This window comes from Mobula birostris, chromosome 6 (assembly GCF_030028105.1).
Source record: "Mobula birostris isolate sMobBir1 chromosome 6, sMobBir1.hap1, whole genome shotgun sequence".
Classification (NCBI taxonomy): Eukaryota; Metazoa; Chordata; class Chondrichthyes; order Myliobatiformes; family Myliobatidae; genus Mobula; species Mobula birostris.
This window is the reverse complement of record NC_092375.1, coordinates 69390273-69404025: the sequence shown is the minus strand read 5'-3', so window position 1 is coordinate 69404025 and position 13753 is coordinate 69390273. Positions and strand designations below refer to the sequence as shown.

Sequence of the window (13753 nt, the reverse complement as noted above, 5' to 3'; positions counted from 1 at the left end):
CCAAGTGATCAGATTTCCCAAAGTGCAGTCTAGGCATGGAACAGTAGGTATTCCGAACCATATTATAGCAGACAGAGGTCAAGTGTATTGGGACCCCCTGATGATGCAAGTGATGATAATTGAGCAGAAATTTCTTCAAACAAGTCTGATTGAAGTCCCCAACAATGATTTGAAAGGCGTCAGGGTAGGCCATTTCTTGTTTGCTGATGGCAGCACTCAATACATCCAATGCCTGCTTAACATCGGCCTTCGGCGGTATGCAAACTGTGGTCCAGAATCATGGAGGAAAACTCCCTTGGTAAGTAGAACAGTCGGCACTTAATCATCAGATGTTCCAGGTCAGGAAATGAGAGTGCAAAAGACCGCTGCATCTGAGCACCACAAAGAGTATTAACATGAAATACAGATTCTCGTACACCCCCCCCCCCCCCACATTTTGTCTTCTCTGAATCAGCAGTCCAGTCCATCTGGTTGATCGAGAAGCCCTCGGGTCTTACCAATGTATTCAGCGTGTCCAGAGTGAAGCATGTCTCTGTGTAACACAGAGCAAGGTAATTCCTCATTTCCCTCTGACACATAAGTCTTGCCCTCAGTCTTGTTCTCCAGTGACTGTACATTTGCTAACAAGATGCCGGGTAGAGTAAGTTTCAGACCTCTTCATTTTAGCCTGGTTTGGAGTCCTCCCTTCCTCCCTCTCTTTCGGCCGTAGAGATGGACCTTGCCTGCTTAAAGCATGTGTGGTGTTCCTTTCTGCGCCTTGTGGTCAGTCAGGTGGCAACCTTGTCCTTTCTTTAGCATTTTTGTCTATTTTTTTACGAGGTCGGCACTCAACCCAGCATGGATAGAAAGCATGCAAGGAGCTGCCACTCACCTCAAAGTCCGGTGCCGATGCCACTACGCCACCAGCTGGCTTGCTTAAAGCATGCCTGAGAGTTAAGTCTGCTGAGTCCTTCGGAGATCGTGAGATCACTCGTTCAGTCAGACTGTTCAAAAGTATGTTATTTAAAGGGAAATTACAGGGGGCAGTTTGCAGTGAGAGTGGTTCAAAAGAACCATACTTAGAAGGCACTTAGAAAACAGGAAAAGCTGGAGGTCAAAAACTTTGGTTACATATATTTCAAGAAAATGTAATTAAGTTTACAGTTTATTCTTATTAATTCAACATTTTTTCGCAAATTAAGTAAAAGCATCAATCAGGCCAGTCATTCAAATTAAACAAAACAGCACAAAAGGCGTGTGTGCCTCAGTTGTAATTTACAGAACTCCAGTTGTACAGCAATCTTATTTCTAGGTCAAAGCAAACTCATTAGCCACATAACAGATTCAAGAATTATCTCAGATTTAATGTAACTGTTTCCTATGTACAAATACTGGACAGTTATCTTGTATTATTTCAAACAGCGTGTCTCAAAAAACAAACAAAATAGAAGCAAAGAGCAACACCTAATGGAACTGGAGGTTCCTGATGAAGGGTCTTGACTTGAAATACCAAATGTCCTTTCCCCTGCCCCCCCCCAGAAATGGTGCCTGATCTGCTGAGTTCCTCCAGCTCCTCTGGGTGTTATTCCAAATTTTAAAACATCTGCGTCTCTTGCGTATCCAAAAGCAAAGCCAAAGAAACTAATACAAGTAATAGAAGTAACTGGCATAAACATTTGTTAGTATTTGTAACATTTTGCACATATCCTTACCATAATTGATGGAAGTTTCGAACTTGTCGAAATGAACATGATGTGTAGTTTTAGGACATATTTGAATTTCTTGATACAACTGAGAAAATATATAATACCTTTAATTAATTTGTAAAATAGATAAAAAGTCACAAATTACTGAAAAATACAAACTATCGATTTACTAATATGTACTTATAACATGAATTGTATTCACTGATATAATTTATTCATGTTCCACACTTACTGCAGCTTCAACATTGTATTAGATTCTCCCAAAGGTAGTAATGTCAAAACAATGGCTTTTTAACCATCCTTTAGTTGGAGGATTATCTATAAAGGGTACTAATATGATTAATTAATGGCTAGCTCAAAATGCAACTCCTACATAAAAATTGAATACAGACCAATGATACACAGATTCTATAGCATTAGAAGCCTGCCATGCTAGAATTCATGCAGGAGATAAAACTCTTGACATGGTTCACTTACCTATAAATATCAAAAATTAACAGATATCCATACTTATTGGTTACCATTTAAAATGTAACTTCTCCCGACTGTATCTCTTCCCCAGCTCAAGCGCTATGGACATTTTTGCTGATCCCACCAGGCTTGTTCAATGAAGTAAATGCTTATGAGATCCAATGAAACTTGACAAGTTGGATCTAAAATTGGCTCCATGTCAGGAAGCAAATTAAAATGATCAACTGATTTCCTTACAAATGGAGGACATTGCCAGTAAGGTTCCACAGGGCTTAGTCCCAAATCTCTTGTTTATTTTATAGCCTATACCAATGATTTATATATACGTAGAAGATTAATAAGTTTGTAGATGAAGCAAGAATTGACTATATGCAGAAAGAATGCAATTGAAACTAAGGAGATTTATGAGTATGTTGGTAGAATTAGAGAATATTAACAGAATTAGAGAATGGTTGGAGAAGCTCCAGATGCTTATTTTCGAACAAGAGAGACCTAAAAAATAGTAATTGAGGTGCACAAAATCTAAGGAGCCCTGACAGAATGGATAGGAAGGACAACATTTTTCTTGACCAAGAGATCAAAATCCAGAAAGCTTAGATCTCAAATAATTGGTGTAAGAATATAGGAGAAAATTCAGGACTATTTTTATCACCCATAGGCAGTTAAGTTAGAGACTTAAATTTTAAAGATAAAGATTAGCTTTGTATGTCGTATGTACATCAAAACATTGAGACATACAATGAAGTGCGTCATTTTTGTGTCAATGACCAACACAGTCTGAGGAAGTGCTGGGGGCAGCACGCAAGTGTTACCAAGTTCCTGCACCAACATAGCATGTCCACAACTTACACACATCAAAGTTGCTGGTGAATGCAGCAGGCCAGGCAGCATCTCCAGGAACAGGTACAGTCGACATTTCGGGCCGAGACCCTTCGTCAGGACTAACTGAAGGAAGAGTTAGTAAGAGATTTGAAAGTGGGAGGGGGAGGGGGAGATCCAAAATGATAGGAGAAGACAGGAGGGGGAGGGATGGAGCCAAGAGCTGGACAGGTGATTGGCAAAAGGTATATGAGAGGATCATGGGACAGGAGGCCCAGGGAGAAGGAAAAGGGGGAGGGGGGAAAAAACCCAGACGATGGGCAAGGGGTATGGTCAGAGGGACAGAGATGCTGTCTGGCCTGCTGCGTTCACCAGCAACTTTGATGTGTGTTGCTTGAATTTCCAGCATCTGCAGAATTCCTCGTGTATGCCCACAACTTACTAACTCTAATCTTTACATCTTTACATGCTTCCCGCACCATCATAGCATGCCCACAACTTACCAACTCTAATCTTTACATCTTTACATGTTTCTCGCACCAACATAGCATGCCCACAACTTACTAACTCCAATCTTTACATTTTTTTGGAATATGGGAGGGTGCTGGAGCACCAGGAGAAAACTCATACTGTCACAGGAAAACGTACAGATTCCTAACAGGCAGCGACAGCAATTGATCCCTGGTCAATGATCACCGGTGCTGTAAAGCATTGTGCTAACTCATTTAGTCTTTACTACACTTTTGGAAACTAGACATTTTAAAGGTGTTAGAGCAATTTACCCAGAAAGTTACAGGCCAGGAAGTTGAAAGTGGGATTAGGCTAGAGGAGTCTTTCTCAGCAGGCTAAGTGCCTGTTTTTTATGCTATAAATTTCTGTGATTACATGAAGCAATCATTTATCCCTTTAACATGTCTTGATTTGTTCACTGCAATAAACAACTTTCTACACTCTGTAAACAATGTTATACAATACTCTGTTTTCCCGAAGTAACTGGTGTTCCTGGTTAACCAAAGTTAAACAACATTCTACTTACAATGAGTAACTAATGTTTCTGGTTAACCAATGTTAATCAACACTCTACTTCCGATGAGTAACTAGTGTTTCTGGTTAACCAATGTTATTCAACACTCTGCTTTCAATGAGTAACTAGTGTTTCTCGTTAACCAATGGATCTATTTTAAAATTCTCATTTATTTTTCAATTCTTCCACAGGGGCACTCTGCTCTATCTTTGCAGTCAATAAATAATTATAACTGTAAGAGATATTTGTGGTCCTTCAGCTTTGGCCTTCTGAACTTGATCAGTTTAATGGCTTCATCATTAGCAGGGCAATCTCTGACTGTCAGGGCTTTAAACTCTGGAATTCCACGTCTTTATGCCTTTCTACTCCACTGAACTCCAGCAGTTTCGTTAGTCCTCCATCTCAACAGTGACTCATTACCAAATTTTGTCCCCCCCACCACATCTTTATCATTTCCTGTCAGTCACTTTGTGTACAGACACTTCCTGCACCTAACATCACTTGACGTACATATAATCAATCTATATACCATATAAGCTATCTTATTTATTTATACTTATTGTGTTTTTTAATCATTATGTTCTTGATCTTATTGTGATTTTTTAATGCTGCATCAGATCAGGAGTAACAATGATTCAGTGCTCCTTTACACTTGTGTACTGGAAATGAGATTAAGCAATCTTGAATCATACAGGACAAAGGTGTTTATAATTTTTTTGCTGCATAGTAGTTACTACAAAGTGCATTGCTAAGTGCTTACTTTCAAGTTTAAGGTTAGTTTTGTTATATGCGAGTTGAATTGGAAAGAGATCAACCCTCTTACAGTATTTCATTGGTTTTCACAAACTATGGTGTGTCTGAATTTGGAGAAAATTAGAAGTGCAGTTTATGACCCTTCTATTAAGTTTGAAAAAATTTGGAGGCCATTTATTCAGCATTTTCATTTGATGTAATTTGATCATTTCCAAACTGGTTTTATTTCTCTGTACTGTTGTTGGAGGGGAATGGAAGCGTCGACGCTGAGAATTTCTTCTTTTCCATTTTTAAGTTGTTAGTTTTGCCCAAGTCTTTTAGTTTAGTTTAGTTGTTTTTTTTTCTTTTGGGATGGGTTTTTTTTTCTTTTTTTTGTCTTTTTCCTTTTTTTTTGCTTTATATTATCCGTGATCAGTTCTACATGTATGGGAGTTTTGGTAATTTCCACTATTTGGTTTTGCAATTACTCTTTTTTTAAATGTAACAATACATCTCATATTATCTGTATTATTGCTATGTTTTGTTTCTATATTTTGAAATTAGTAAAAAGATTGAAAAAGAAAAGTTTTGTTATATGCGAAAATGAATGGAATACCTTTTGAACTTCTGAATCCAAATCACAAAAGCCCCAAGTGAACAATCTAATCATGACAAAGGGATAAATAATTGTTTCACAGAATCATGGAAATTTATAACATATAAAACAGCCATTAAGTCTGCTGAGAAAGACTCCTGTAGCCTAACTACTTTCTAGTCAGAAAATGTCAGAGAACTCACTCCCGCCAGAACTTAAGTCTATATAAAGATACATATGTGCTACTATAAGAATAGAGCTGTATGGAACTGCTAGGCAAGGATGCCATAACCCACCAATTACAAACCCAGTGGAATAAGTGGTTAGAGGGGTGGGGGTAACAAGCATTCCACACATTGAGAACTCCTAAATGGTGACCAAGTCAGGGCAGTTTAACTATCTGTTGTACCTGATTGTTAAAAAAAACTGGTGAATATACTACAAGTAAATTTTTCATTGCACTTATACATACATATACTCTGCATATGACAATAAAGTCAACTTTATTGACTTTGTTTGAGAAACTGTTGCGAAAACCACTTGGGGGATCTAGGCTTTAAACTGAACCCCAGACCAAGATTAAGGAACTTCTGACTACCCTGATTCTGAAGGATCAGTGCTGAGGAAGCAATGCAATAGCAGCAGACTTGGTCAAACTGGAAGAATGGGCAAAAAAGTAGTAGATGGAATGCCATATTGAGAAATGTATGATAATGCATTTTGGTAAAAGGAACAATAGTGCGGACTATTATCTAAATGGGGAAAAGGTTCAAACATCAGAGGTGCTGAGGGACTTGGGAGTCCTCATGCAAGACACCCAGGTTAATTTACAGTTTGAGTCTGTGGTAAAGAAGGCAAATGCAATATTAGCATTTATATCAAGGGGGATAGAGTATAAAAGCAAAGAGATAATACTGAAGCTTTATAAGACTCTAGTCAGACCGCATTTGGAGCATTGTCAACAGTTTTGTGCCCCATATCTCAGAAAGGATGTGTTGTCATTGGAGAGAGTCCAGAAGAGGTTAACAAGGATGGTTCGAGAAATGAACGAACTTATGAGGAGTGTTTGGCAGCTATGGACCTGTACTCACTGGAATTTAGAAGAATGCGAATGGGGATCTCATTGAAACTAGCTAATGTTAAAAAGACTAGATAGGGTGGGATGTGGAGAGGATGCTTCCTCTGGTGAGGGTATCCAGAACTAGAGGGCACAGCCTCACAATTGAGGGGCAACCCTTTAGAACAGAGGTAAGGAGGAATTGTTTTAGCCAAAGAGTGGTGAATCTATGGAATGCTCTGCCACAGACTGCGGTGGAAGCCAAGTCCGTGAGTATACTTAAGGTGGGGAAGTTAATTGTTTTCTGATCAGTCTGGGCATCAAAGGATACGTCGAGAAGGCAGGAGTATGGGGTTGAGTGGGATCCGGGATCAGCCATGATGGAATGTGGAGCAGACTCGATGGGCTGAATGGCCTAATTCTGCCCCTATGTCTTATGGTCTTATATCCAAAAAAAAGGGATTTTGCAAGACAAGGGCATGAGAACAGAGGGGTGGGCTGAGCTGGGCTGCTTTACAAACACAACTGAATGGCTGTGTGGCCAATATCCATTTAGTAATTGTTCTGTGATTCAGTGAAGTGAAAGTGATGAAATGGGTGCAAAATTGGTTGTAGACAGGTGGCAGAGTCACAGGGAGTGGTTGCTTTTCAGGCTTGATGAAAACAGGAAAAGGCTTGGACTAAGTTGTGTCAATTACTTGTAAAATTTACGGATATCATAAACATGGAATTATAGTAAGCAGAAAGGTGGACACTGATAAACTTCAGAAGGATGTGGACTAACATGACACAAATGAAATTTAATTCAGAGAAATACAGGGTAATATTGTAGGAAGAACAATAAGAGAAAAAAAATTGAATTTCAAATGTAGCACATGATTAGAAACCTAGGTGTACAAATCATTGAAGGTGAAAGAACAGGTAGAGAAAACAATTAGAAGTGTTTTCCTGAGATATAAATATTAAGATTGATACATAGCTCCAAAAGCAATGAGGTTACATTGAACATTGATCAAACACCTAGTTTGACTAGAACTAAAGCTCTGTCTCATTGTACATTTCATGCACCACATGTCTGCCCGTATGAATCTTAATGTTTATAAGATATTTATAAAGCCCTGAAAAGTTGAAGTACTTCAGTTATTTAGAAAGAATATAGAAGCTGGGAATGTTCACCTAGCGTACAGAAGACAAGAAGTGATTTGTAAGTAGTTTTCAAAATCATGACCTCAACAAAGTGAGCATAGATCAGGAGACAATTGTTTAAATTGATTGGCAGAATAATCTGGAGTAAAATGAGGTAAACCTTTTTGACACAGTGGTTGTCATGCTGTGGAGATGGGAATGGAAGCAGACTCCGTTATCATTTCAAGAAGAAATTAAGGAAGAGGTAAAAACTGGGCAATGTGATTTAATAGATTCCCCTTGCACGGAATTGGCAAAGACCCAATAGGTCAAATGACTTCTTTATCAGTTGTAATAATGTAATAATTCTATTCAAGCTAACACAAATCCAAAGGACCAAATAAATCCAAAAAAACAACTTAACAATTTTGCATTAATGCAAAAACAGATAAGGATCAGCATGGCTAAAATTATTGTTAACAAGTTCTTTCTGAGATTATCCTTTAACCATGCCTTCTTTTAGATCATTTTCTCCTCTATCAACAACCGAAGAAACAAGTCGAAGATGAGTAGACAACGTTTATAACCAAACAGCCATGTGGCACAGCACAATGTTGCTTTGCTTTTCTGAGATTACTTTGTGTGATATACAGCATGCACAAATAAATTATGTAACTAATTATGATAGAAATAAATAACAAAATAAGAACATCCTTCGATTCTTAATGTTATACAAATTGACAACTTACATAAAAACTTTAACTTCTGATAATGTAACAATTAAACAGTACAAAAATTTGCATTGTCTTGTAAAAAGAATATCGATGCACTTGCCATATATACATATTGGCTGCTAATATCCATTCTTCATTTGTGTAAATTTATATTCAGGCTGCTTACCAGTTCATGAATATCCTCTTGTTTAGGTATATAATATTGAATGTGATTATTCATTGTAAACTTCAAACGAACATAGTGACCACCAGGGTCCAAATTATGTGCCTGTGATGGAATAGAAAAATGCAGATACAGAGAAATTGATCACTGATTTGCTCTGGTTGTTACAAATATAATGAACGATGTTCCATTTTAAACATAATGTAACATATCTGGGGAAAATCTGTAATTCAAGATTATTTTGAATGGATAACATACAGAATGCTACAGCTTTTAGATTCTTTTTATAAAGGAGTTAATTAAGTATGCATAGTAGCATGTGAAAGCTGGCTAAGGATGAATATATCCCTGACCTACTCCTCCTTTTCAATCACAACCATACATCCCTTTTGCATTTTTGTTTGTGCTTCAGAATGCAAATTTGAATGTATTAAATAAAAGAAGAGATTAGCTGAAATTTCACAGTCATTCCTTCACTCCCACGACAACTTTGGAGCATGAAGTTATTCCCTATGGGAACTTTTTGAGCTAAAATTCTCCAGCATGTGAAATATTAAAACATTTCCCTTAATGTTCATTAGCTAATGACAAGGCAATTAATTTAAACAAAATACTTATTTGCATTCTTTTTTAATGATTTATTTTCAAGGGAATTAATAATATAATCCTGCATATTAATTTTTCTTTGGCTATGTAGTTTGGATTTTGAATATAATTTAGCCCTGATCACATGATAGTACATCAAGACAGCACACTGAATTAATGGAGCTACAGACATGCAAAACAGGAACAAAGATAGAAAGAAATTCATCATACAAAATCATGAAAATAATGGAAGGCTGAGAACTAGTCACTATAAAAGGGTTAGTAACTAATTCTGTTGGCTTGTGAATAAAATGCAGTTTCCATGACCATCAATCAGATCAACTATGTTCAGATATTAGGCATTTTTTGAAGCTGTTAATAAAACAGAACTGAACTCTGAGATAGAAAAGCATTTAACTGGTGGTCTACAAAATAGAAAACAAATAAGTTTCTTTATTTAAAAATATATTCAGATCCACATATAAATCTTTTCAAATGAAATAGTGTTCCCAATTTTTTCACTTTGTTTAAGCTCTAGTGTATATTCCTGCTCTCCAACCTCTTAATTTAATTTCCAAAAATAATAAACTTTTGAAGTGCCCCAAAATAGACAATGAGGCACAGAAACAAAACTGCTGATTAGAAACATTTAGTACAGAGAACTTTAATTATCTCCTTTACTTAAGATTGTCTTGAACATTTCATCAAAAGGGTCATGAAAATATGCAGAGGTAAATGCAATGAAATTGCAGACAGCTGGATAAAGGTTGAATTATTACCTTAAATAATTTTCTTTCTTTATAAAATATATTCAGAATTTATCCCACAGAGTCACTCGTTAATAACAATTTGTCTATTCCATTAGTCATTTTGTAGTGCATAAAATACTTTCAAAATTGTAAAATGAGGTGGATATCATTTACTAATTTCATTATCTACACTAACAGCATAGTACTTGTTTGGTAAGTAGCTATCTCAGAATTAATTGAACAGAATTTTCCTTAACCATTTCTTGAAATTTTGGTATTAGTTATTCAAACATGTTGCATTTAGGAACTGTTGTCCTTTAGAACAAAACAAGTAGGCGAATCAGAAAGTTTTATTGGATTCTAATATATTTTTACATTGAAACAGATTTTCGCCCCTCCTTGGATGGCATGTTCACATTTGTTAATGTATCGAACAATACTGTTGATCAAAAAGAGCAAGCAACACAATGTTAGAAAAACAATTGTGACACATTCTGTGTAATTAAACTACATATTACAATGTATATTTTTACACTTAAGTAGCAGATCTATTTTCAGAGGGCGCTATTAAGGAATGCCATTAATGGTTAAAGTTTTAAACAATGAAGCAGGATATAAAAGTGAAAATCATTTGCAAAATACTTTCAAGCATCTACCGGCACTATGCAGCATTCTAAATTCCATTGCAGGCTTTTAAAGCAAGTCTTCAATTATGTAGAAAAATTAACAAATAAATGTATTTTGTTCTTTAGTAAGTACTTCTTTTATGTACGTACATTTTTTGTCCATGAAGAAAGTAAATGGATAAAATATTATCATACTTCAGTGATTATTAAAATTATTCCATACAATAATTGTAATAAAATCCTTTTCTTCTCAAAAGCCTGCCATGAAATGTTCGATTACTTGATATCTTTATCATTCTACTATACTAGAACACTTCAGGTTCTTAACTCACAGTATGATTTGAAGTGAGAAGATGCAGATCAAACAAAAAGGGAAATGTGCATGAGCTGATGCAGGAGATAGGAGAGAAAACACAGGTAACAAGAAGTTATAATACAGAAGAAGGCATCACAACAATTTACAACAAACTCTATTTGCATTCATACATTTCAGGAATATGGCCATTAATGAGAAACATGCAAACAAATGAGTGTGTGATTCAGACCACATCAAGGCATACAGAACCTTAACCTAAAAGTTTATACGCAGGATGTCCTGTAGTCTGGTCACATTTTTAAAAATACTAAATATTTAAAATCTCACTGAAAAATATCATTATTTTATTGGCATGCCAACTAACAAATCATCTCTTCAATAACAGCAGCATTGTTAAGAGTTGCATTGTGGTAAATAAGAGCATTATATGGAGCAACACACACTGAAAATGCTGGAGGAACTCAGCAGGTCAGTCAGCATCTATGGAAAAAAGTACAGCCGATGTTTCGGACCGAAACCCTTCAGTAGGACGGGAGAAAAAAAACCTGAGGAGTAGATTTGAAAGGTGGGGGTAGGGGAGAAAGAAATGCCAGGCGATAGGTGAAACTTGGAGGGGGAGGAATGAAGCAAAGAGCTAGGAAGTTGATTGGTGAAAGAGACAGAAGGACATGGAAAAAAGAAAAAAAAGGTAAGGGGGGAGGAGCACCAGAGGGAGGCGATGGGCAGGCAAGGAGATAACATGAGTGAGGGGGCAAGGGGATGGGAAATAGTGAATGGGCAGGCATTACTAAAAGTTTGTTCATGCCATAAGGTTGGAGACTACCCAAATGGAATATAAGGTGTTGTTCCTCCAGCCTAAGTGTGGCCTTATCCTGACAGTGGAGGAGGCCACAGATGGACATATCAGAATGGGAATGAGAAGTGGAATTAAAATTGGTGGCCACTGGGAGATCCCTCTTGCTCTTGCTGTCTCCCAATCTACGTCAGGACTCACTGATATACAAAAGGCCACACCAGGAGCACCGAACACAGTATATGACCCCAACAGACTCACAGGTGAAGTATCGCCTCACCTGGAAGGACTGTTTGGGGCCCTGAATGGTAGTGAGGCAGGAGGTGTAGGGGCAGGTGTAGCACTTGTTCCACTTACAAGGATAATTGCCAGGAGGGAGATCAGTGGGGAGGGTTAAATGGACAAGGGAGTTGTGTAAGGAGCGATCCCTGCGGAAAGCAGAAAGTGGGGGGGGGGGGGGGACGGAAAGATGTGTTTGGTGGTGGGATCCATTTGGAGGTGGCGGACGTTTTGGGGAATTATCTGCCGGACATGGAGGCTGGTGGGATGTTAGGTGAGGACAAGAGGAACCCTATCTCTGGTAGGGTGGCGGGAGGATGGGTTAAGAGCAAACATGTGTAAAATGGAAGAGATGTGGTTGAGGGCAGTGTTGACGGTGGAGGAAGGGAAGCCCCTTTCTTTGAAAAAGGAGGACATCTCCTTTGTTCTAGAATGAAAAGGCTCATCCTGAGAGCAGTATACGGAGAGATGTTTTTAAAGCTAGCATGTTCCTAACTCCCTTCAAATTGAACTACAAAATGAATCCTGCAAATCTCCAACAATCCACAATGCAACTATTCAAAAGCTCCAATGGTCCAACATCTAGCTCACTACGTAATGTTTTCTGAGTTCCTTCTCAACTCAATGGGAGTTCAGCTCCCATATTTCATTCCCATTCTTCAGGGCTTGGTTCCCATGCTCCCTTACCACTTGCCAGGTCTTTGATTTATGCACTCTTTTTTCACTCACCAGGTCAAGTTCCCCTGCTCCCTTTCAACTTACCTGATTCACTCAACAAATTATTATACTGTTTAGCAGCTAAAAGAGAGTATATTAACAGAATAAATTACATTTGATAGCCAGTTATCCACTAATATATGGAGAATGCCAGACTATTGGTTTAAACATAGAATTTACATTTACAAATAACATTGAATTTTCACCTCTGAATTTATCAAAGAATTCAGATAATTAATATCTAAAATTATATGTAAAATGTCCACCAGCATTATTTAAATATGATCAAGAATAAAATTTACATAATTATTTACATGATCCTGGCATTACTAATAAAATAAGATTGGAGAATGAAATGGGACACGTTGGAAAAAGGTTACTCAGGATAACAGCAATTTTATTATAATGCACTTTTGGTAACACAAGCACTATAATTTCCACGTTATGTAATTTATCCTCATGAGATCTCTGGTCAAGAAATAAATTCATCTATGTCAGTGCATAACCAAACTCAATCTCCACTTGTAAGTTATAGTTCTCAGCTCTCAATCTCTATCACTATAGTTTGTGTTTATTTTGAATGTAAACATACCAAAGTATCTATCACTATTGCTCAAAGTTCCTCTGCACATAGCTACCAATTTCACTCCTTTTCCCATGTGCTGCATATCACTTCTTCCCAAAGGACCTCACCTTGTTCAAACATCTATTTGCAGCTCAACAATGCAGCTAGATCTGGAGGCAGAAGTTCTAGGCTTTCTGCTGTGCCATTTGCTTTACAACTTTAGATAAATACAGAAATTATGAATAACATATATCAAGTAGACTCTAATGTTTTGAAACCCTACCTATTAGATCAAAAATATCAATAGAATAAACTATATAAGTTTGTAAGTGATATTCCAAAACAATTTTCTTTGTTTTTCTATTGGGACTGATTCTTAAAAAAATACACAGAGCTTACCATGTAAAAACCAACATCCAACAGGTGTCACTAAATGGGTGCACACAACAATAACATAAGTAGAATATTGAATTAGTAATTTTTAAGTGTTTCCTAAAAATCACTTCCGAGACTTCCGAGTAGCTATTTTCTATCTGTTCCTCTGTGTCTACTTATCTGAATTTTTTTTAACTATCTAGGTTAGTTTTTTTAATATTCAAATCACTATAATTTGCACATTGCACATTCAGATGGAGACATAAAATAAAGGCTTTTACTCCTCATGTATGTGAATTATGTAAGAAATAAAATTCAATTCAATACTAAAACACAATTAATA

The 13753-nt window shown here is 37.0% G+C and overlaps 1 protein-coding gene across 9 annotated transcripts in view; it reads right to left on the bottom strand.

Moving 5' to 3' along the window:
* Positions 1-13753, bottom strand: part of LOC140199090 (rho guanine nucleotide exchange factor TIAM1-like) — a 299957-nt gene that overhangs the window by 154321 nt on the left and 131883 nt on the right. For 8 of the 9 annotated variants that reach the window (XM_072260579.1, XM_072260580.1, XM_072260582.1 and 5 more), the window contains 2 exons: positions 8409-8510; positions 1692-1770 (listed from right to left, as the gene is read on the bottom strand). In XM_072260579.1, coding sequence (XP_072116680.1) covers positions 1692-1770; positions 8409-8510 — 181 coding nt within the window. Of the gene's footprint in view, positions 1-1691; positions 1771-2162; positions 2231-8408; positions 8511-13753 lie in introns of those variants that run through there. The other variant, XM_072260587.1, reaches the window with a different exon arrangement.